We start from the raw sequence: 25,703 nt of genomic DNA on the forward strand, positions 1-25,703 counted from the left end.
AGATCTTAGTCCTCGTTCCCACTTCCTTTACCCAGAGGCCTCCCTGCCCTTGAGGACTCCCCTTCCACTCTCCTGTCTGGCAGAGTCCTCGTAACCCCAACAAGGCAGGGCCCAGGATTCCGGGGGGCTCGACCCCCAACCCTGCTGCGGTCACCTAGGACAGGGGCTAGGGTGTCTCCACTCCGGGGTACTCTCTCTGCACTGGGCACTTCCCTGACCCACTAATCATTACATACAATTTAAAGCAAATGCAAGTTATTTAAATCAACAATTAATTTTAAAAATAATAAGGAAAAATGGGAAAGGTAAAGGAAAACACATCACCTTGCTCTGTGGCAGGGAACATTACAAACAGTGTCTCTGGAATGCCAGGGCAGTTCACAGTCTGTTCCTTGTAAGTCCCAGGCCTCCTTCTCAGGCCCTGGCTGTGCTGCAGGGATGCTGCGGGTTAGACACTTGTTCTGGTGGTGGCCACACACCTCCAGGCTTTGGGTGGTGGGATCCTTCTTCCCAGCGTCAGCGCCCCCCATCAGGTTAAGATCCCCCTCCCAGTCTGGCCTGCAAGGACCCTTGGCTGGCGGTGTCTTTCTGCGCTGGGCCCTTTGCCCAGGGTCCCCCGTTGGCTGGCCACAGTTGCTCACCACACCTGGCTCTGTGGCTGCAGCTCTGTTCCCAGCACAGGATCTGCTCTCTCCCTGGGCTGCTTCTGTGGCTCTGCTCCCAACTCTGACCTGCTTCCTGGGTTGCTTTTCTGGCCCCTCTGGATCTGGCATGGCTCTGCTCCGCAGCTCCGCTTGGGCCCTTGCTTTCTCCTTAGGTCGGTCCCACTCTGTCTGACCCAGGCAATTCCAGCTCACACAGAGGACGACGGGACCCCTGTGGCCTCCCGACTCCCTGATTAGCCTGCCCGCCCTGTCCTTCAGGCTGACCTGGAGCACTGACCTCTCTCCATTGTTCCTGGGGACTGTCAGTCTCAGGGTCCTGATTTCCCATCGACCCTTCCCCTTTTAGCACCCGGAGCTAACCAACCAAAACACCCCCACTGAATGTTAGTAAGGGGGCAACCATCCCCTTACATATAGGGAGCAGAGTGCAGGGAGCCTGAAATGTACTATTGCTCATGCATAGCCTCCACTCACATTGTCACAGTAATGCAACAACCCTACAACCCTGCTTCCTGTCCTGAAAGGAATTCCAGGATCCAGGCCCATAAAGGGCCTCACATGATTTAATCTAGAGCATCTTTATGATAAATCTTCCTGTAAAATGAGAGATCAAGAGTCTCACTGACCAACTAGTGTGGCATCAACTCAGACGAATAATGAAGGAAGGAATAGATGTATTGAATCCAACTGAGTCCCAAGCAGAATAGACAATAAAATAAACAGAAGATCAAGAAAGAAAATAAAAACAAATTATAATCTAGCTATTACTTATACATATTCTATTTACCTAACATTGTTAATTTGAAGACACAGACTCAATTTCTAGAGATAACTATGACATTGGAATTAGTGAGACAAGGCTAACCCAGGGCAATGGCTGGGAACTTAAAGGCAATTAGCAATATTGCTAAGGGACAATTTTGAGTCTTAACTGATTTAGTTTATCTTTGTATTTTTGGCCCTTTTCACTGGCGTCTCTTATCTGAAAAACCACTCCAGCTCCACTTTCTGCCATTGCCCTGCAGGTCTGCAGCAACATTTAAGGATAGCTTGATTATCTTTTTGTCCTTATCTTCCATCCAAATTGCTTTTATGATGGCTGCCAAGCTACTTAATTTAAAGGGCCCCTTTGTGTTTACAGCCAACTAACAAGAAAAAGAGAGTCAATGAGGTTTGGTCAATTTAATTGCCAGGTAGCGACTCACCTATTTCTAGAGAGTACAGTGCCTGTGAATTTAATGCTGGAGAAAGGTGCAGAACTGAGGAGATTTCTGTTTATCCACAGAATGGGTAGGGCATAAGAAGCAGCAGGTGAGGCTTCCACTAATGAGCCTCTTCCCACAGCTAGAGTAACTACCTCTACAGACAAGAAACCAGATAGGTCTCCATATCCATTCAGTCTTTGACATCTTGTTGAGACGTCCTACCAGGATACACATTAGTGACGGTTACGTTGGCTTTTTGTGATGTGTCCACCAGGAACTGGACTGAGACCCTCTACCACTTCACAGGAGAGGATGTGGGGGAGATCCTCACACCCAAGCCATTCTTTTTATGTGACAAATCTGACTGAGGTGTCAGTACAAGACATTTTGGAACAAACTGGTAAATTAAACAGTAATAAGTCGCTCGGACCAGATGGTGTTCATCCAAGAGTTCTGAAGGAACTCACATATGAAGTCTCAGAACTACTTACTGTGGTATGTAACCTATCACTTAAATCAGCCTCCATACCAGATGACTGGAAGATAGCTAATGTAATGCCTATTTTTAAAAAAGGCTCCTGAGGTGATCCTGGCAATTACAGGCTGGTAAGCCTAACTACAGTACCAGACAAATTGTTTGAAAGAAAAAAGTTATTACATGCATAGATAAACATATGTTGGGGAAGAGTCAACATGGCTTTATTAACTGGAAATTATGCCTCACCAATCTATTACAATTCTTTGGGGAAGTCAACAAGCATGTAGACAAGAGTGATCCAAACTATATAGTGTGCTTCAACTTTCAGAAAGCTTTCAACAAGGTCCCTCACCAAAGGTTTTTAAGCAAACTAAGCAGTCATGGGATAAAAGGGAAGGTCCTTCCATGACTCAATAACTGGTTAAAAGATAGGAAACAAAGGGTAGGAATAAATGATCAGTTTTCACAAAGGAAAGAGGTAAATAGCAGGGTCCCCCAAGAATCTGTACTGGGACCTGTGCTGTTCAACATATTCATAAGTGATCTGGAAAAGGGAGTGAACAGTGAGTGGCAAAATTTGCAGACGATACAAAATTACTTGACAGTTATGTCCAAAGCAGACTGCAAAAGGGATCTCACTAAACTGACTGGGCAAAAAAATGGCAGATGAAATTCAGTGTTGATAAATACAAAGTAATGCATATTGGAAAAATTAATCCCAACTGTACATACAAAATGATGGGATCTAATTTAGCTGTTACCACTCAAAAAGAGATCTTGGCGTCATCGTGGATAGTTCTCTGAAAACTTCCGCTCAGTGTGCGGCAGCAGTCAAAAAAGCTAACAATGTTAGGAATCATTAGGAAAGGGATAGATAATAAATCAGGAAATATCACACCTTGAATAATTTGTGCAGTTCTGGTCACCACATCTTTAAAAAGATATATTAGAATTGGAAAAGGTGCAGAGAAGGGCAACAAAAATGATTAAGGGTGTGAAACAACTTCCATATGAGGAGAGATGAAAAAGACTGGGATTGTTCATTTTAGGAAAGAGACAACTAAGGGGAGATATGATAGCAATCTATAAAATCACAAATGGTATGGAGAAAGTGAATACGGAAGTGTTATTTACGCCTTCACATAAATACAACAACTAGGCGTCACCTGATTAAATTAATAGACAGACGGTTTAAAACAAACAACAGGAAGTACTTCTTCACACAACACACAATCAACCTGTGGAACTCATTGCCATGGAAAGTTGCAAAGGCCAAGTATAACTGGGTTCAAAAAAGAATTAGATAAGTTAATAGAGGACTGGTCCATCAATGACAATAAGCCAAGATGATCAGGGATGTAACCCCATGATCTGGGTGTTCCTAAACTTCCAACTGGCAGAAGCTGGGACTGGATGGATTACTCAAAATTGCTCTGTTCTGTTCATTCCCTCTGAAGCATTTGGCACTGGCCACTGTAAGAGATAGGATACTGGGCTAGGTGGATCATTGGTCTAACCCAGTATCACCATTCTTATGTAATTTTAGATAGAACACTGAGTGATCATCAGATATTAACAGCTTCTTGCAGTCATTATTTACCTGGTCTAGATTTAAATCAGTAACCCAGCGGTGAAAGGGTCTATTACCCAGTAGAAAATATTTAAAATTTAAAATATGCTTTACCAGTCTCCCAAAACATCAAGCCCCTTGGCATAGTGGAGGGAGGAGTTTATTACTCTTTATTGTTTGGAATATTCCTTCAACAGTTTGAAAATAGAATCTCTTCAATGGCGTGATGGATTTTTAAGATAAATATATTTAGAATCTGAATACTTCTCACCATTTTTATCTAGGACAATATTTGGGGTCTCAGCTATTTGACAGTGTCCTCTCCCTGCCAGTCTCACTCAGACATTAGTAACTGTCACAGGTCACTCTGCTTTACCCTCCTTTGTTCTTCTCTCAGCCTTCTTATTGTTTTTCATCATCCATGTCATTAAGGCTGCTGCTGCTCTTGGATCACTGGTAGAATTATTTACATTGTTGAATGAACAAAAATCTGCAGTGAGAATAAGCCTTAGTTCTATTGCTAGAATCTTTCTGGGTCTTATGGAATGTCAAAACTGGTGCGGCTTCAGGAATCTCAGCTTTATAGAAATCTTTCTTCATAATTTATCTATCCTCATTTTATTTACCACTCCACTAATTTTTATGTCATCTGTAAATTTTACCTGCAATGACTTTATATTTTCTTCTAAATCATCAACAAAAATATTGAATGTAGGACCAAGAACAGATCCCCCTGAAACTCCACTAGAAACATCCCCACAGAATCATAATTCCCTATTTACAATTAGTTTTGGCAATCTATCAGTTAACCAGTTTTTAATCCATTTAATAGGGGCCTCATTGATTCTGTATATCATTGGGATCACTATTTATTTTTATCAGAATGACATGTGGGACTAAGTCAAATGCCTTGCAGAATTTTAAGTATATTACATCTACAGTTACTTTTATCAACCAAACATGTAATCTCATCAAAAAAATCCATGTCAAGTTCGCTTGACAAGACCTATTACCCATAAAATCATGTTGATTGACATTAATTATGCTACCATCCATTAATTCTGTACTGACTGAGTTCTATATCTGCCTTTCTATGATTTTGCCTAGAATCATTTTCAGGCTAACTGACCTGCACTCATCCAGGTCATCCCGTTTATCCATTTCAAATATTGGTACAGCATTAGCTTCTTCCAGTCCTCTGGAACTTTCTCAGTAGTCCAAGATCTGTTAAAAATCAACAGTAGTCGTTCAGAGAGTTCCTTGCCAATTCTTTTAATACTCCTAGGTGCTGGTCGTCCAGTTCAGAGTAGATGAGAGCCCCCAACCTGTACTAGCCCCAATAGTGGTATAATCCAAAATGACAATTCCATTGGCCTGATGAATAGAAAAAGATGGTCAGAAGACTATTACTTTACCCATTTCTTGTTCTAGGGTTTTAAAAACAGCTTCTTAAAGCTGCACATACCCAAGTCCATCTTAGTTAACAGTTATAATGAATTACATAATTGTATGAAATTCTGTACCATGTCATATTTTGTGATTATTATTATTAATATAGTCAGAATTGTGCATTTTAGTGATAGACCAGTAGACACAGAAAGATTCCTAATGTTATAAGAGGTAGATTTTACATTATATGCAATGGTTTTAGGCAGCCAGGAGTTTGAGGTATCCCTGAAAGATTTATGAATAAATCCTAATAATAGGACTAACTTGTACAGTTTAGATTTATAAATGTTTTTTTCCTTCTTTAGAATGAACGTGAACAGATCATGACCACAAATGTCTGGCTAAACCAGGTAACCATCCCATGGGGATGCTATTGCAATCTACCAACACATTGCTTTCTTGTTGTCAGTATGACTTGACTGACACAAAATAACTTACATCACTGCTGTACAATTCTTTCTCTAGGAATGGACTGACTATCGTTTGGCATGGCAGCCCTCTGACTATGAAGGCATAAATAAGCTGAGAATCCCGTCTAAGCAAATCTGGCTGCCAGACATTGTGCTTTACAATAAGTAAGTTTTGATACAAAAAATGTTGCAAAGATTTTAAACAGAAACAAAAATCCTATTGATTTAGCAAGAAAAAAATCCCCAAATCTTTTTCTTTTGCAGGGAAAATAAGCTTACAGTAAGCTTAGGATATTATTTAAATTAATAATATTGTATACTGCACAGTGAAAAATCTCTTCAAGGAGAGGTGGTAGATCCCTGTTCAAATCCCTTCTCATCAAGAAGAGGGGGAACTAGAACCCATTGTCTCCCACATCCCAGGTGATTACCCTAATCATTGGGCTAATGGTTATAAGAATGATCTTCCTCCTCCATCCTCCCAGCTGTTTTGCATGGAATTAGATGGCCTCTGAGCCCACATATCAGATCAGGCCCTGCACTCAGTTTAGGTGCCAGAACATGTCTTCCTCCCAGTTCGTGGATCACTAGCACAAATAGGCAGCTCCCTGCAGGCCAGACTTAAAAACCTATCTCTGAGGGCAGAGCAGGACTGAGGACACACTCCTCTGGTCAGCATCTCCCAGTGCCTAGTATAGGTGGCTTCCCACCTAGGATGCTGGCTTTTGTGGATTGTATTCTAAGGAGCCTCCCTCTCCGCATTCATTGTACAGGGTGCCAGGTATCTAATTCTGGGTCACAGTGTTGTTCCTGTGATTTTCTAAACACCTAAAAGTTATGCGTTGTGATGTTTAGCGTCACATCTAGGTTCCTTTGTAGATCCAGGCCTATAGAACCAGCATGAAGAGATAAAATGAATAAGGCAAAGAGATTCTATGTTGCTGAGTACCAGATGACTGGCAATGGATTAAAGAGACTTACATTTCTATGCTGCTAGTTCTAATTGCCCCAAGCTGTCATAGAATCATAGAATAGAATTATAGAATATCAGGGTTGGAAGGGACCTCAGGAGGTCATCTAGTCCAACCCCCTGCTCAAAGCAGGGAACAATCCCCACCTAAATCATCCCAGCCAGGGCTTTGTCAAGCCTGACCTTAAAAACTTCTAAGGAAGGAGATTCCACCACCTCCCTAGGTAACGCATTCCAGTGTTTCACCACCCTCCGAGTGAAAAAGTTTTTCCTAATATCCAACCTAAACCTCCCCCACTGCAACTTAAGACCATTATTCCTTGTTCTGTCATCTGCTACCACTGAGAACAGTCTAGATCCATCCTCTTTGGAACCCCCTTTCAGAATGACATGTGTAGACATTCAGGTAGTTGAAAGCAGCTATCAAATCCCCCCTCATTGTTCTCTTCTGCAGACTAAACAATCCCAGTTCCCTCAGCCTCTCCTCATAAGTCATGTGTTCCAGTCCCCTAATCATTTTTGTTGCCCTCCGTTGGACTCTTTCCAATTTTTCCACATCCTTCTTGTAGTGTGGGGCCCAAAACTGGACACGGTACTCCAGATGAGGCCTCACCAATGTCGAATAGAGGGGAACGATCACGTCGCTTGATCTGCTGGCAATGCCCCTACTTATACATCCCAAAATGCCATTGGCCTTCTTGGCAACAAGGGCACGCTGTTGACTCATATCCAGCTTCTCGTCCACTGTAACCCCTAGGTCCTTTTCTGCAGAACTGCTGCCGAGCCATTCGGTCCCTAGTCTGTAGCGGTGCATGGGATTCTTCCGTCCTAAGTGCAGGACGCTGCACTTGTCCTTGTTGAACCTCATCAGATTTCTTTTGGCCCGATCCTCTAATTTGTCTAGGGCCTTCTATATCCTATCCCTACCCTCCAGCGTATCTACCTCTCCTCCCAGTTTAGTGTCATCTGCAAACTTGCTGAGGGTGCAATCCACACCATCCTCCAGATTATTTAGGAAGATATTGAAGAAAACCAGCCCAAGGACCGACCCTTGGGGCACTCCACTTGATACCGGCTGCCAACTAGACATGGAGCCATTGATCACTACCCGTTGAGCCCGACAATCTAGCGAGCTTTCTATCCACCTTATGGTCCATTCATCCAGCCCACACTTCTTTAACTTGCTGGCAAGAATACTGTGGGAGACCGTGTCAAAAGCTTTGCTAAAGTCAAGGAACAACAGGTACACTGCTTTCCCCTCATACACAGAGCCAGTTATCTCGTCATAGAAGGCAATTAGGTTAGTCAGGCATGACTTGCCCTTGGTGAATCCATGCTGACTGTTCCTGATCACTTTCCTCTCCTTTAAGTGCTTCAGAATTGATTCCTTGAGGACCTGCTCCATGATTTTTCCAGGGACTGAGGTGAGGCTGACTGGCCAGTAGTTCCCTGGATCCTCCTTCTACCCTTTTTTAAAGATGGGCACTACATTAGCCTTTTTCCGGTCATCCGGGACTTCCCCCGATCGCCATGAGTTTTCAAAGATAATGGCCCATGGCTCTGCAATCACATCCGCCAACTCCTTTTGCACTCTCGGATGCAGCGCATCCGGCCCCATGGACTTGTGCTCGTCCAGCTTTTCTAAATAGTCCTGAACCACTTCTTTCTCCACAGAGGGCTGGTCACCTCCTCCCCATGCTGTGCTGCCCAGTGCAGTAGTCTGGGAGCTGACCTTGTTCATGAAGACCGAGGCAAAAAAAGCATTGAGTACATTAGCTTTTTCCACATCCTCTGTCACTAGGTTGCCTCCCTCATTCAGTAAGGGGCCCACACTTTCCTCGACTTTTTTCTTGTTGCAAACATACCTGAAGAAACCCTTCTTGTTTCTCTTAACATCTCTTGCTAGCTGCAACTCCAGGTGTGATTTGGCCTTCCTGATTTCACTTCTGCATGCCCGAGCAATATTTTTATACTCTTCCCCCGTCATTTGTCCAATCTTCCACTTCTTGTAAGCTTCTTTTTTGTGTTTAAGATCAGCAAGGATTTCACTGTTAAGCCAAGCTGGTCGCCTGCCATATTTACTATTCTTTCTACACATCGGGATGGTTTGTCCCTGTAACCTCAATAAGGATTCTTTAAAATACACCCACCTCTCCTGGACTCCTTTCCCCCTCATATTATTCTCCCAGAGGATCCTGCCCATCAGTTCCCTGAGGGAGTCAAAGTCTGCTTTTCTGAAGTCCAGGGTCCGTATTCTGCTGCTCTCCTTTCTTCCTTTTGTCAGGATCCTGAACTCGACCATCTCATGGTCACTGCCTCCCAGGTTCCCATCCACTTTTGCTTCCCCTACTAATTCTTCCCGGTTTGTGAGCAGCAAGTCAAGAAGAGCTCTGCCTCTAGTTGGTTCCTCCAGCACTTGCACCAGGAAATTGTCCCCTACACTTTCCAAAAACTTCCTGGATTGTCTGTGCACCGCTGTATTGCTCTCCCAGCAGATATCAGGGTGATTGAGAACCAGGGCCTGCAATCTAGTAACGTCCATGAGTTGCCGGAAGAAAACCTCGTCCACCTCACCCCTGGTCTGGTGGTCTATAGCAGACTCCCACCACAACATCACCCTTGTTGCTCACACTTCTAAACTTAATCCAGAGACTCTCAGGTTTTTCTGCAGTTTCATACTTGAGCTCTGAGCAGTCATACTGCTCCCTTACACACAGTGCAACTCCCCCACCTTTTCTACCCTGCCTGTCCTTCCTGAACAGTTTATATCCATCCATGACAGTACTCCAGTCATGTGAGTTATCCCACCAAGTCTCTGTTATTCAAGTCACATCGTAATTCCTTGCCTGTGCCAGGACTTCCAGTTCTCCCTGCTTGTTTCCCAGGCTTCTTGCATTTGTGTATAGGCACTTGAGATAAGTCGCTGATCGTCCCTCTTTCTCAGTATGAGGCAGGAGCCCTGCCCTCTCGCACACTCCTGCTCGTGCTTCCTCCCGGTATCCCACTTACCTCAGGGCTTTGGTCTCCTTCCCCTGGTGAACCTAGTTTAAAGCCCTCCTCACTAGGTTAGCCAGCCTGCTTGCGAAGATGCTCTTCCCTCTCTTCGTTAGGTGGAGCCCGTCTCTGCCTAGCACTCCTCCTTCTTGGAACACCATCCCATGGTCAAAGAATCCAAAGCCTTCTCTCTGACACCACCTGCATAGCCATTCGTTGACTTCCACGATTCGACGGTCTCTACCCAGGCCTTTTCCTTCCATGGGGAGGATGGACGAGAAGACCACTTGCACCTCAAACTCCTTTATCCTTCTTCCCAGAGCCACGTAGTCTGCAGTGATCTGCTCAAGGTCATGCTTGGCAGTATCATTGGTGCCCATGTGGAGAAGCAGGAAGGGGTAGCGATCCGAGGGCTTGGTGAGTCTCAGCAGTCTCTCCGTCACATCGTAAATCCTAGCTCCTGGCAAGCAGCAGACTTCTCGGTTTTCCCAGTCAGCGCGGCAGATAGATGACTCAGTCCCCCTGAGGAGAGAGTCCCCGACCACCACCACCCGTCTCCTTCTCTTGGGAGTGGTGATTGTGGAACCCCCAACCCTAGGACAGTGCATCTCATGCCTTCCAATCAGCGGAGTCTCCTTCTGTTCCCTTCCCTCAGATGTATCATCGAGTCCACTCTCCGCATTAGTACCTGTGGAGAGAACATGAAAATGGTTACTTGCCTGTATCTGCGTTGCTGGTACATGGACGCTCCCCTTTCTTCTTCTGGAGAAATTTGGAAATTTGGAAAATTCTTCTTCTGCCAAATTTCTTCACTGACCTCCTGTCCCCACAGTGCAGCCTGCTCTGAATCTTCAGAACGTTGTGTCTGTAGAAGCATATCCTTACGTCTGTCCAGGAAATCTTCCGTTTCTCTTATGCAACGCAGGGTCGATATCTGTTGCTCCAGACCTTGAACCTTCTCTTCCAATATGGAGACGAGCTTGCACTTTGTACAGACAAAGTCGCTTCTGTCCTGTGGAAGAAAGAAAAACATGGCACATCCAGTGCAGGTGACAACAGCTGAACACTCCCCATCCATATTACCTTCCTTCTACGAGCTTCCTCAGGAGTTGTAGTAACTACTCAGAGAAGCCGGCAAGATGCTGTCAGTGATTCAAACATGCTTGCCTCTGGTGGCTGTTAATTACCTAAATGAAATGGCTTTGATGGTCTCAGTTGATTTTTATTTTCTGGGATTGTCAGACTGGCACCTTTAAACTGTAACTGATTAGGAGAATTTTTTAGTTATATATATATTCTGCACATCAATACTCTGTGTCACACACATAGTATTGATGTGCAGAATTTATTTGGCTGTTTATTTGTTTCACACTTTACTTAGAAGAAAAATGTTAATACTTACATGGCTCTTTTCTTCTTCAAGGAGCTTTATTAACAGCGAATAATTACTTATGCCTATTTCTAAATATTATGGCATAATTTCTGCTTCAGAAAGTAGGTGCAACTCAGTTGAAGTCAATGGAGCTATTTACATCAGTGGTAAATTTAATCTGATTTTTTTTGCTGAAGATAGATTGCCTCTAAATTATGTATTTTTCCCCTTATATTCTTTAATAAAAAGGAAAAGGAAAAACAAAGAATACTGTAATTCAGACAATTTCTCCCTTACTATATTTACTCTCATCTAACTTTAAAAACTGACTAACCCTGTTTTATTAAAAATGACTTTCCTACTCAAGTTTTTATTCACGTGTTTGTTAATTTACAGAGAAATAAGGTGATGAATAATTACTCTTTTCTAGCCTCATGGTGTCTTTCAATAACAGGATCAGTTAAGTTTATCAACAAATACGTATTTGGGGAAAAGTGCTGCCTGAGTGGATGACATATTTAAGCAAAATAATCTTGGGATCTTATTAACAGCCTTTTCTGTTAAACCGATCATGCTTTCAGGAATATTTATTTGCAGTCATGCCACTTTGCATTGCTGCCCTAACAAATATCATAAGCTAAGTGGCATCAAGCTGTTAGTCCAAGGATTCTGCAAGGAGCATTGAAGTATGGCAGGAAGTGGTGTTCACCATTACTTAGGGAACACTCTTCCCACTGAACCAGTTACCCACCCTGGTGATGGAGGACACTCTTCTGGTACAGTTTTAGTCTTTTGGATGAGAAACAAAACTAAGAGAATTTGTGGGCACTAAAAATCCCATGGCACTTTTAGTAAGAGCAGGAGCTTTAATCACAATTTTATCCTGCCTAAATTACAACTCATGTAATTGCATTCGTTCTGCCATGTTCCCCCTGTATCCCCAACTGAACATAGCATTCTTCTTCACTTCCTGCTCAAAACTGTTTAGAAGTGTTGCCATGTGCTGTTAATGGCTGTGTTCCAAAGCAATGGTGGCTGCATTTTGGTGATGGGTGATCTTATCTTTACATCTCTTTACACATCCCAATGGGGGTAATAATGCATAATTAATTGTTTTTAAAATACTTTGTGATTATTGGATGAAACAGGCGCTAGACATACACGTTATCATTAATAAATGATATTGTCTAAATATTGGCAAAAGTGTTAATTCCCAGGTTGAAAAATGTATACATAGTTTTCATTGTCAACTTATAAATACCTGGAAAATGGGTTTTATCATTGAAAGGGTACAGAAGTTTAATTCTAGCAGAGACAGTGGGACCCCTTTTGGATTCAGTAGAGGAGGCTGAGAATGTAGTAGTTTGTCCTTTTCTGTATTTTGAACCCATATTCTGTTTCTTCACTGATTTCAGAGTGGTAGCCGTGTTACTCTGTTATCAGCAAAAACAACAAGGAGTCCTTGTGGCACCTTAGAGACTAACAAATTTATTTGGGCATAAGCTTTCGTGGGCTAGAACCCACTTCATCAGATGCATGGAGTGGAAATACAGGAGCAGGTATAAATACATGAAAAGATAGGAGTTCCCTTACCAAGTGTGAGGTCAGTCTAACGAGACAATTCAATTACCCGTAGGATACCAAGGGAGGAAAAATAACTTTTGTAGTGGTAATGAGAGTGGCCCATTTCAAACAGTTGACAAGAAGTACTGTTAATTGAATTGTCTCATTAGACTGACCTCACGCTTGGTAAGGGAACTCCCATCTTTTCATGTATTTATACCTGCTACTGTATTTTCCACTCCATGCATCTGATGAAGTGGGTTCTAGCCCACGAAAGCTTATGCCCAAATAAATTTGTTAGTCTATAAGGTGCCACAAGGACTCCTCGCTGTTTTTGTCTTTTCACTATTTCTTTGTTTTTTCTCCCATTTCCTCAGCGCGGATGGTACATATGAAGTTTCTGTGTATACAAATGTGATTTTAAAGAACAATGGAAGCATTTTCTGGTTGCCTCCAGCCATCTACAAGAGTGCCTGCAGGATTGAGGTGAAGCATTTCCCATTTGATCAACAAAACTGCACACTGAAGTTCCGCTCTTGGACATATGATCACACAGAAATAGATCTGGTACTTAAAACTTCCATGGCAAGCATGGATGACTTCAGACCAAGTGGAGAATGGGATATTGTAGCACTTCCAGGAAGAAGGACTGTAAACCCCTTAGACCCAAAGTATGTTGATGTGACATACGACTTTATTATTAAAAGGAAACCTCTTTTTTATACCATCAATCTTATAATTCCCTGTGTGCTTATTACATCATTGGCTATCCTGGTGTTCTACTTGCCTTCAGACTGTGGTGAAAAGATGACCCTATGCATATCTGTACTGCTTGCCTTGACTGTGTTCTTATTGCTGATCTCCAAAATTGTCCCGCCAACATCACTGGATGTTCCACTGATTGGGAAGTACCTGATGTTTACAATGGTACTAGTAACATTCTCAATAGTTACCAGCGTCTGTGTACTGAATGTCCATCACAGATCTCCCAGCACCCACACTATGCCCCCATGGGTAAAGGTGGTTTTCCTTCATAAACTTCCAACTTTTCTGTTCATGAAACGCCCAGAGAATAACTCTGCAAGACAAAGGTTAAGCAAGCGCAGAAAGAATAAATCTGATAATCTATGCACTGATCCAGCCAACCTGTACAAAAACTCCACCTACTTTGTGAACACAGCCTCTGCCAAAAAATATGATTTGAAAGTTACTGAGAATCCGGATAACATCAGTGGCCATCAAGATTTTAGGTTAAGATCTTCAGTGAAGTTTTCTCCAGAAGTCCAAGAAGCAATTGATGGAGTCAGTTTTATAGCAGACCACATGAAAAGTGAGGACAATGACCAAAGTGTAAGTAACAGGAGAAATCATTCCCATCTTTCCAAACCCCAGTTTTCTTTCCTTTGATGTCTCAAATAAGTGTATTCTTCTTCAGAAGGGAAATAAGAACCCAACAATCTTCCTTAGTGTTAATTTTTATAGAGATCCTAGCTATAATTTTCATAGTCAATCACTGTTTAGTAATAAGTTTCTTTTCCTATAAATTTCCTATGAATAACAATTTGATAAAGTGGATATTGTTCTAAAAAGCAGTGTGCTAGACAAGAATCTCAGTCCCCACAAATAGAACATGTTTATTGCTTTGGGGCAGAGGGAGATGGAGATGAGTTAACGTTAAACAAACTGTGTTTTTACATCAGCAAGGTAATGGGGTGTAGAGACCACAGCTAGTGTGTGGCAGGGAGAGGGTTAACATTCAATACCTGTTCAGAGGAAACACCATATAATTGGGCCCATAATGAAGGGACTGCAGGTAAGTCAGCCATGACCATGGCTGCGTTCTGCTAGAGTAAGTTACTTAGAGCTGGGCTACATAAAGTAGTTTAACTAAATGGGTTTACAAATGGATTTAGTTTGATTGGCACAAACCCTTTTTAGGAACGCTGTTATTTTGGATTAAAATTATTTGGATTATTTTGGAGTGCTATCAATTAGCTCTCCATACCCTGTTTGGTTGGTTGACACATGGTGGTCATTATGTTTCCTCCCAAGATCATTCAGCACTGTCTGGCAAGAGTGTAGATAGAACCACAATATTCATACCACAAAAGCTGAGGCTTCTTCCACTTGAGCAAAAGGAGACTCTCCATCAGCTATGAGCAGTATAGGACCTAGAACACACATTCGAGCAGTTCCGCTCCCATCCTGTAGAGACACGTTACACTAGCTAGTACATTAAAGTTCATATAAGTATCCATTGAATAATGTTCAGCAAAACTCAGAAGGCTCAGATGAACACCCATGACTTTCCCCAACACCCACCCCGCATCCATGAAAAATTTCCTACGTGACCCTCCTCTGCCCCAACTCCCAATCTAGTCTTAAGTTCTCCATTACTGCTCTGTCCTCCTCCTCTCCTTTTACTATACAGGTCAAGTAGTCTGAAAGCCTGGCTCCTTTTCCCCTTCAGATCTTGCAGGAATCCCACATGAAGCCACACTGGTGACTTTCTTGCATTTTCAAGGAACTAATTACTGGTCAACAGAAAAAAGAAAGATCAGATGCTAAATCTGTAAATATAGCCTTAAGCTTAAACAAATTCAAATGGATTTGATGTGAGCATAGGCCTCACAATGCTGACAAAGTGTTTCAATACTGTCTGTGCTTTTGTAAAGAACTTATACTGGATATTAAAAAAATGAGTGCAGGGTACTGGACTAGATGACCTCGCAAGGTCCCGTCCAGTCCTAGGATTCACAAACTCCCTGTCCTCACCCTAGACTAAAGAGCAATTATCCAAGGTATTGTAAGTTAGACATTAATTTAATGCTTTCTGCACACAGGTCCTCTGACATTAACTTAAAGTGCTTAGTTACAAACCATTGTTTTCTAGATTCATAATTCTAATCTCCGCTTTTTCCATTAGCATCATGCTCTGATAGTGACTGTTCATGTACCCACAGTATATTCTCTTCTCAGAAGCATGGAACAACACCCGCTAACAGCAGTGGGAGGTGCATGTGTTCACTGAGGGGGGAAATATGTAATGGTCTAATACAAGGCAGGAGTCAGTTGGGAAGTACTGTGAAGTTGTTAAGAGGAAGAATTCCCATGTGTAACTAGAGTCAATTATAAAGGAAAAAATAAAAGTGATAAAAAAGATTAACACTTTCCCTTTACAACTCACTAGTATCCTGTAATCACTGTAGTGTATGTGAAGATAGGAGGTAAAATCCTGGCCCCATTAAAGTCAATGGCACAACTCCCATTGTGACTTCAATGGGACCAGGATCTCATCCACACTGGACAGGGATTTGAGTACAACCAGCAGTGCTAACATGTATTAAAACGCTTGCATACTGAGAATCAAGATCAACTACAGAATTATTTTCTTAAAAGCAGTAAGTATTGTTCATCGTTATTAATTGGGATTAATAGTATCAGCAAATTACAATTCACACACAGGAGCTTACTGGATTATGCTGACGATCCATCCTGTCTGGCACCAAGCATTCAGTAGTGATCAATACCTGCTGCTTCAGAGCAAGGTGTAAACTATTTATAGTGTCATTCACCAACTGTTCAGGACAGTATATGAGGGAAAATTCCTTCCTGACCCCTGTGGTGATCCTGAACCTTAAGATTTGTTTTCTCTTATTTTCATATACAAACTACAAACATTGAGCATCAACAAAAGAGATGGAGATGAACATGGTAAATTGCTATGTATCTTTAACTGACTTTTTCTTCCAGGTCATTGAAGATTGGAAGTATGTTGCCATGGTAGTGGACAGACTGTTTCTCTGGATATTCATCTTTGTTTGTGTCCTTGGGACTGCTGGGCTATTTCTCCAGCCCCTTTTTCAAAACCACTCTGCTGCTGTGAGCCCTTAACTCTCATTTAAAACTGTAAAATGTTTACACAGATGCTGCACGTGATTTTGCTCCCAGTTCCACTGGTGTAAATCCAAAGTGATGCCACTGAAGTCAGTTGAGTTAGTCTGGATTTACACTGGTGAACTGAGAGCAGAATTTGGCCTGCTGTGTTAACATGATTGTTAGGAATTTTCTAGAAGACAATCTTTTCTTTTTAAATTTCATTACTTTTGATTAAATATTGGCTCTTTTTTCAATATGTTTAAAAATTTTACAGAGAAATTTATTTATTTCTACAACTTACCAGTTTTCCTCAGAGTGCACCAGGATCATTATTAAAATGGCATTTACTTATGCCACTTTGGGAAAGACATTGTGTTTCCATAAGATCCTGCAGTTCACATTGCACAATTTTGCTGTTTCAAGAGAAACAGTTGCTACAGTATTTATTTCCTTAAATGCATCAAAAAACTCTGTGTTTGGTTTATGGAGCCCAACTCAATATATGATAAATAAACATATTTATACCCTCTGTTCATTGGTGAAATCTAAATAAAATATGAAAAAAACCTCTCCTTTAAATAGCCTTACTTCCAAAATGTTCCAGCAGCCTTTATAACTCAGAAAAGGGGAACTGGTATACAGCACCACGAATCTGAAGCTCAACAGGAAAGTGTATAAGGAGCAGAGGCAAATGGTGACTCAAGAGAGGTTGGACTGCAGGCTCACTCTATGGGAAGGAGAGAGAGCAGCGCTAAAATGGGGAAGAAACAGCAAAGAAGAATCAATCCAAATTGACCATCCTGTTTTATTGGAGGAAATTATTTTTGGGCATGGATTATGGTATTTTACAATGCAATTCTCAGAAAATAGCTGAGAAAGTACATAAACATGTCTTAGGGAGTGGAGATTTGGGGGCCCGATTCTCCTACTACACGATAGGACTTACCACCTACTGACTTCATTAGCTGTTACTCATACCCTGCTGCAGGAGAACTGCATTTTTTGTTCTGGAGCAATCTCAGCTTCATTTGGCAATATCATATGCAGTCACTTGAGCACCAGTAAGCAACACCACTGAAACAAATCACTAAGGGGCATCAGTGTTTCCACAGGAGAAGCTCTAAACTGTTGTTTCTATGTGAGCTTAACAGAATACAGAAGAACTTCAGAGTTACGAACACCAGAGTTATGAACTGAACATTCAACCACACACCTCATTTGGAACCAGAAGTACACAATCAGGCAGCAGCAGAGACAAGAAAAAAAAAAAGCAAGCATGGTACAGTACTGCATTAAACGTAAATGACTAAAAAATAAAGGGAAAGCAGCATTTTTCTTTTGCATAGAAGAGTTTCAAAGCTGTATTAAGGCAATGTTCAGCTGTAAACTTTTGAAAGAACCACCATAATGTTTTGTTCAGCATTACAAACATTTCAGAGCTACGAACGACTGCCATTCCTGAGGTGTTCGTAATTCTGTGGCTCTACTGTAAAAGTTTAAACCTAGTAGATAATTCACAGATGAAGACACCATTAGTTTTACCAGACATGGTTTCTGTATCAAAAACCAATTACCCTACTTCATGCAACCTACTAAATAATGTACTTTCAGAAAACCACTGTGAGTGGTGTACAGTAGTTGGGTGAAGGCAGCTATAGTCAATATGAATTGCAATGTTCTCCTTTTTCTGAGTGTGGTAGTACCTCAGGTTTCCCAACAGGAGATGTTGTGGCCATGTCCTTGTGACAATTTGTGGACCGTGGGAATAGCTGAAAGGGTCAGGCCTGCTTACACCACCTGGAGAGAATGCATACGTACAGTAAGACAGGCAGGCCTCCTTGTACTCCAGGATTCTGCAGCTGCAGGGTTTTCACAGAACTGTGCTCTACAATCCAAGGTTTCATATAAAAAATGTTATTCTAGCCCTTTTGGTGGTGAAAAAACCTTACAGGTGTAACCAGATGCCTGATGTTTGCCTAGCTCTGCTGACAACCCAAACCAAAAGCTGTGGAGTGTCAACAGCCCCCAATCATCTCAACAGGGGCTAATGCTGAAACCTAACAATGACAGTATAAATGTCAATATTAACTATCAAATTCTTTCAATCATTTTAGCAAAACCATTCAGTTTATCCCACAATCCCAAACCTCTTTCCCTGCTTTTCGGGGTCCCAAAAACCCTAAATGTCCCCTGTCCATGAGCCAAAACCTTCAGTTTCTCCCCTTACATTCTCTCTAATGCAGTGAATGGTGTCAGTAAAAATTCTGCCGTACAATGGAGATCCAGGGACAGACTCAGGGCTTAATTTGTTCCAGGGCTTGGCAGCTTATAGCCCTGGCACCTCTAGGCTTGGCAGTTCATAGCCCCGGCATCTCTAGGCTTGCTGCATCAGTTATGAATGTAAAAAAAAATTGCTTGAGCCCCGGCACCTCTATCATTACCAATTAAGTACTGGACAGACTCCATCTGTTTTGCACCACTCTGGCAGTGTAAAGGAGACAGAGAGCTATATCCTAAGAGGGCAGCAGAGAAGGAGAACCCCCAACAAAGCCTGACCAGACCCAGGGATCTGGCCTTGACAGCTTAAGAGCAGAATAAAATCAAATTAATTTAGTATAAAAAACAACACAAGCAGCCTCAGACTCTCCAGTCTGCCCCTCTAGAGCGGCACAGAAACTAGGGAGCCTTCCTGCAGAATTCAGCTCCAGCCTCTCCCAGCATACACGGGTACACACAGCATGAAACTTGAGAACAGGGATATAGCTCCATAGCAAATATGTTCCCCATCTGATCCCATAAACCCTGCACAGCCTGTCTATTCCGCCGTCCTGCCCCTGCACTCTACAGCCAGTCTCTATAGAGTCTATGTGCTCTATCCCATCGGCCCTAAAGCCCGTGCCGGTGCTAGCCCACCAGGGGCCCTAAGTAGGAATATTTTTGCCTTCTCTCCCCTCCCCAACACATACTAATAATTAAGGGCAGGGGGAGGGGCCTTAAGCTGCTCAGGGCCCTAAGCAATTGCTTAGACCTGTCTAGCACCAGGTCTGCCTACGCCTGTCTCTGCTCACACACAAGACACCGCTCCTCACCTCTCTGCCTTCACATCAAACTGCTTCCTCCTTTCCCTCATGCTGCTGGGTGCCAACACAGGGGTGGGTCACTGAGAGCGCAGGAGAGTCTCTTTGCTCTCAGTTCTGGCACCTGGTGCCACCACAGCCCTCACTCCCAGTTAGCAGTTGCAGGGAAAGGCCTGCTCAGTCCCCCTAAGGCAGGAGTGGCCAGCCTGAGCCTGAGAAGGAGCCAGAATTTACCAATGTACATTGCCAAAGAACCACAGTATTACGTCATCAGCCCCCCCATCAGCTCTCCACCCCTGCTCCCAGTCCCACTGATCAGTGCCTCCTCCTCCCTCCCCGCACCTCTGGATCAGCTGTTTCGTGGCGTGCAGGAGGCTCTGGGAGGGAGGGGAAGGAGCAAGGGCATGGCAAGCTCAGGGGAAGGGGTGGAGTGGGGGCAGGGCCTGTGGCAGAGCCAGGGGTTAAGCAGTGAGCACCCCCCAGCACATTAGAAAGTTGGCGCCTGTAGCTCGAGTCCTGGAGTCGGTGCCTCCGACAAGGAGCCGCATATTAACTTCTGAAGAGACTCATGTTGCTCCGGAGCCACAGGTTGGCCACCCCTGCCCTAAGGTCTGAGCTGGAGCAAGCTCAGGGCAGATAGAATCTTCAGCAAACTTAAAAGCCAAACTAACAGTCACTACTGAGCATGTGCAAACTGCAATTTCACAGAGGTTTATAATTTGGCCGGATTTTGGTGGATTTTCACAGGGATGGTACAAAGTATATCTCTGGCACCAGATGACTTCCCTGCTCCAAAAAATGAAGGCACTAGAGATTCTCGATTAAACAGCTGTAAGAATTTTTTTATCATGGATAAAATAATGTACTTTTCCCTAATCTTATTATCAGAAATGGCTGACTCATTTTTGCTGAAACTTTCACAAGTAATTCAGCTTGTGACAAGACCCAGCACAGAAAATTTCAGCCCAAACATTTGAAGTCTGGCAAAGTTTTAAACAGGGTGCTATAAAAGAACGTTAGGCAATGCTCCTAGCTATTTCCATTAGAGCTGGTCAGAAAATATTTCCTTCCCCTCTCCCTCACTCTCCCATGGAAAGTGTCAATAAAAAATTTAATTTTAATTTATAATGGAAAATGTTGACATTTCATCAAAAATCAAAATATTTCCACTGACAATTGAAATAATCTGATTTAAACTGGCACTACAGTGCCTCATGCTCCCATTCTTCTCTTTAGGTTGGGCTTGGTTTTTCTGGGGGTTGTTTTTTCAATGAAATACAGAAATTTTACACGGAAAGCAGACACCTCTCACAAAAATTTGTTTAGTCAAAAATTCTGTCAAAAAACAATTTCAATAGAAAATTTTCAGCCAGTCTGTGCTCCCATCCTAGTGGGAAAAGTCTCTGCCCAGGAGACTTGGAAAGTGTTCCCTTTTCTTTTCAGAGCTACTTCTGCCTGGATTGACCAGGGCTGGTCCAAGAGCCCCTATTAGGAAATCAAATGTAACATTTTTATGAGATGCTGCACACACATGACACAGCTCCTGATCAATCTGTTTGGGACTGTGGTGGCAAAAGGCAAACAAGCAAAATGAGCAAGAGCAGTGGACAAGAGCTGAATGTTGGCTTGTTGCAAAGGTAGCACCAATATCATGGTGTGGGGCAGGAGAAGAATCCCGTTTCCCCTGACTCATAATCTGAGCTGGACAGGGCTTGGTTTCCAGAAGCATTTTTATAAAACATTTTGTTATGAAGAGTAAATGCCATGCAGTTCTGTGTAACTGCAGGTTCTGTGTTACTGCAGATATTTGTGGTTGGATGAGCTTTTCCCCTGTCTGCCCAAACCCTTCTTCTACATAGTCCTGCAGTTGTCATAATCACATTTTTATATCACATCACTATCTGTTACCATGAAAATAACCTTATTACTGATCTAGCTGATTTCATCATGAGCTCCAGCAGCTGGATCAGAAAGAAGATCTTGCTTTGGAATAGAAATATCACTGGGCATTTGCAACAGCAACAAGCCAAATTAAGGGAAAACACCTGAAGTTTAGTATGGTTTGTAGTTGCTATTAGACAAACACCCCTTGAGCTTTGGGGGAATCTGGATTCCGATCTGAGCTTTGAAGCTTTAGCTCATGTCTAGCTGCTATAATTTATTTGTTTGTAGTGCAAAAGCTGCTCGTTAATGAAAATGAAGAGGAAGGGGGGTGGGGAGAAAAGCCCAGTCAGAAAATCCTAGAAAGGCTGAGAAACAAACACATCCACAAAGAGTTAAGCTGCAGGACCAAAAAGGCTGAGATCCTACTGAAAAATCAAAGGGACATACAGCCCATTTCCTCCAGCCTAACAGAATTATACAAATTATCAGAAGAGCATGTGTCTGGGATGGATTGAATGATGCTCCGAGACAGATAAGCAGAGTAAATAAACTTCATGCTGAGAGCATAGAAAAAGGATTCCTTGACATTTGGCAGCGAACCAGCAAGATGGCAACTTGGGTGTATGCCTACGCTGCAATAAAAGACCCACAGCACAGCTGAGGCTGGCCCGGTGAGCTGATTCGAGCTCACAAGGCTTGGGCTGTAGGACTAAAAATGGCAGTGTAGACGTTTGGGCTTGGGCTGGACTCCAGAACCCTGTGACGGGGGGAAGATCTCAGAGCCTGGGCCCAAGCATCTACACTGCTATTTTTAGCCCCACAACTTAAGCCCCATGAACCCAAGTCAACTGACCTCGGCTCTGAGACGTGGTGCTGTGGGTTTTTTATTGCAATATAGACACACACCCTCAAATAAAATCTTGGTGGCTTACATCAGCATACATCACCATTTCCGTTTTTTCAGTCCCCACTTCTTTAGGCAGCCTAATTGTCTTACAACATAAGGTGACTTGGCCAGAGTCATACAGGAAGTCAGTGGTACAGCAGGGAATTGAATCACAGTCTCCTGAATCCCAGGCTAGGCCCTACCCACTGATCCATCTTGCCTCTACAAAGAGCCTTTTCTCAAATCCACATAGAAGGAAAAGCCAGTTGCAAGAATCCCTCAAAACACTTAACTCAGATATTTATGGGCATTTCTATTCCAAATTACTTGGCTGTAAATCAGTGTGGTACTTTGCAGGGCACTTAGGATTCTCAGTACCTTAAAAGTGATCTGGAAAGGGAATTCTTAAATTGGCCAGGTACCCTTTTTTTGTTTCATTATAACGTACATAAGATGGCTTAGAAGGATTTTTTTTTCTCTGATTGGTTTTTACTTTAGGGACATATCAGGCATGTAAAGAGACCTTCCCTGTCTTTGTTGGAGAACCTTTGGGAGGTCTCAGAGATGTTTATTCGTAAACTTCATTGGTAGGAATTGAGATTCATTCCAGGGTGAATTGTCACAACCCACCAAAGAGAACATCACAGTGCTCCAGGGAGGTGTGGCATCTCTTTGAGAAGAGTCTTCACTGCCCCACAAGTCTACAGTCCCTAACATGTTTTAGGCTTTTCTTTAGGTGCATAAGGCATCTCAGACACTGGCCTTATATTTCTGGGTTATTTTAAGAATTCCTTCTACACAGCTTTATCTCCAATCAATTTTTCAATTTATCCTGGAAATATGATCTTACACAGGCCCATTGGGTCAAATACATGCCTGGAATAATTCTACTGGGCCAAATGCTGTTCTTTGATATGTGTGTAAATATGGAATAAAGCCACTGACTTCAATCAATTTATTTGAGCATAAGCTTTCGTGAGCTACAGCTCACGAAAGCTTATGCTCAAATAAATTGGTTAGTCTCAAAGGTGCCACAAGTACTCCTTTTCTTTTTGCGAATACAGACTAACACAGCTGTTACTCTGAAAACTGACTTCAATGTAACTGAGATCAGAATCTGGACTACTCAAAACTGCCACGCTCAAGAGGAAAAAATCCTGAGTAGCTCACCACCCCCAAAAAATTCATGAGATTGGCCCCCAAAAATCATGTGTTTTTTTTTTTTTTAAGGATTATACTGTGTTTTTTGGTCAGTCTTGATTTTTGAACTCTCCCTTCCCATCCTCTGTATCTCTGAGTGACAGTTCATGCCCCCTATTCTGCCATATGTATTGAGTAAGAGGATTTTGGCCCCTGCTACAGGAGCTCTCACTGCCACATCTCCTGTCCCCTGCCCAGCAATTAATGCTGCCCCAAACCAATACTGTGCAAAGCAACCCTGCATCAGTTCAGTGCCCACCAAGCCTCACCTCCGCTCCTCCTGGGGTTCTTCACCCCCACACCAAGTGTAAGGGGGCTGCAACAGGGCCCCATCTCTCACTTCCAGGCTAAGCGGGGCAGCTCCAGGGGCTCTTCATCACCACCCCTTTATCCATTCTGCCTCTCTCCAAGCCAGGTGTTGCTCAGCCAAATTTAAAGAACCAGCCTGAGAAAGTCATGCAGGGGGAAAAGCTATGGTAAGAGCCCCGCCCTGCACGGAGGCGAACTGACAGTGACGAGGAAGGCACTCCATTGGTATGCTCCCCTTAGGGTGACCAGACAGCAAATGTGAAAAATCAGGACAGGAGGTGGGGGGTAATAGGAGCCTATATAAGAAAAAGACCCCAAAATGGGGACTGTCCCTATAAAATCGGGACATCTGGTCACCCTAGCTCCCCTCTCTGCCTGGAGAGAGAGTTCTTTGCTGGAGCAAGATCCTAGGCCTGAGAATTATTCCTGAAATTAAAAAGAAAAGCTCTCAACAAACAAGCCCTTAAACATCATCCGCCCCCAGCTGCTTTCCACCTCCCTATGACTGGAGGGGTGTTAATGGACCTCTTCACCTTGAATGGTCCCTTGACATATGGAGGAACTACTTACACCAAACAATCTGTTCCACCTTGTGTTTAGTTGTCACGTTCTGAGTTAGTTTCCCAGGCCTGAAGAAGAGCTCTGAGTAAGCTTGAAAGCTTGTTTTTCTCATGAACAGAAGTTGGTCCAATAAAAGACATTACCTCACCCACCTTTTCTCTCTAATATCCTGGGACCAACACAGCTGCTACAACACTGCATACAAAGAAAAACCCTGGCAATTAAAAAAAAAATCAGTACATTTGATGCCTCATAGGAATTTGAAACAGTCTCCTGTTAAATTCCAAGGAGAGGCGCAAGTGAGCTTTTAAGCCACTATCCAGCCATTGCTAGAGATGGGCCTCAGCCAGAACGTCAAACCCAGCCCCTCTCCCTCAATGTCGGGTTTCCGTGGAATCAGTCTGGAGTCGCTGCATCCTTCCCTTCCCTTTTGAATTTGGTACCAACATTTAAATTTTCCTGACCCAAGATGGCAGGACTCTGGCAAGCACAGCTGTTCTCAGGAGATTTCAGTGCTGTTGAACCCAAACTAGTTTAACCTCAAACCTGAGCTCTTGGCCTAACTGTGGTCACTGTACCTTATGTCAATCTCTGGGCCCCAATCCTGCAAACACTTATGCATGTGCTTAACTTTCCTACTGTGAGTAGTCCCATTGATTTCAAAGTAGGGGAGCAAGTCTACTACTGCCCTCACAGAGCACCCCCATCAGGAAGCTGAAAGTGAAGCTAAAGTAGATGAAATGCAACATCAGGATGAAGTAGTAAATACTTTCACACATGCCTGCAGGATTGGGGCTCTCCTCACTACAAAGCCTCAAACAGGTACACATTTTTATCTATGTCAGTTAATTAACTGTGCACCTGAAGAAGAGCTCTGTGTAAGCTTGAAAGCTTGTCTCCCTCACCCACAGAAGTTGGTTCAATAAAAGATATTACTTCACCCACCTTCTGGCGGTTTTGGTCTCTTGGGCTCAGTTTACTGATAATTTGAGTGTCTCTAATGTCAATATCCATTTCAGCACAGTTCAGTTATAAGATTTTTATTAATTAAACCTGTTCTAATGGCTTGGCACAAAGTTCCTATAAAGATTCATATCCTGTAAAGGAGCTGATTGGAAAAACTCTTAGCATTATCCAATTACTGGGCTCATTTATGCATCCACTAATGGCCTCTTGCCTACCCTTGTTGCCTGATGAATCGATGATTGCTTCTTGCCTACAGTAACTACAT

The 25,703-nt window shown here is 42.9% G+C and overlaps 1 protein-coding gene across 1 annotated transcript in view; it reads left to right on the forward strand.

The window, feature by feature from the left end:
* Window positions 1-16,594, forward strand: part of CHRNB4 (cholinergic receptor nicotinic beta 4 subunit) — a 35,348-nt gene extending 18,754 nt beyond the window's left edge. The window contains exons 3-6 of the mRNA XM_074964738.1: window positions 5,673-5,717; window positions 5,833-5,942; window positions 13,054-14,026; window positions 16,430-16,594. Coding sequence (XP_074820839.1) covers window positions 5,673-5,717; window positions 5,833-5,942; window positions 13,054-14,026; window positions 16,430-16,570 — 1,269 coding nt within the window. The 3' untranslated portion in view covers window positions 16,571-16,594. The remainder of the gene's footprint in view (window positions 1-5,672; window positions 5,718-5,832; window positions 5,943-13,053; window positions 14,027-16,429) is intronic.
* Window positions 16,595-25,703: the final 9,109 nt, after the last annotated feature.

Source organism: Natator depressus, chromosome 10 (genome assembly GCF_965152275.1).
Source record: "Natator depressus isolate rNatDep1 chromosome 10, rNatDep2.hap1, whole genome shotgun sequence".
Taxonomy (NCBI): domain Eukaryota; kingdom Metazoa; phylum Chordata; order Testudines; family Cheloniidae; genus Natator; species Natator depressus.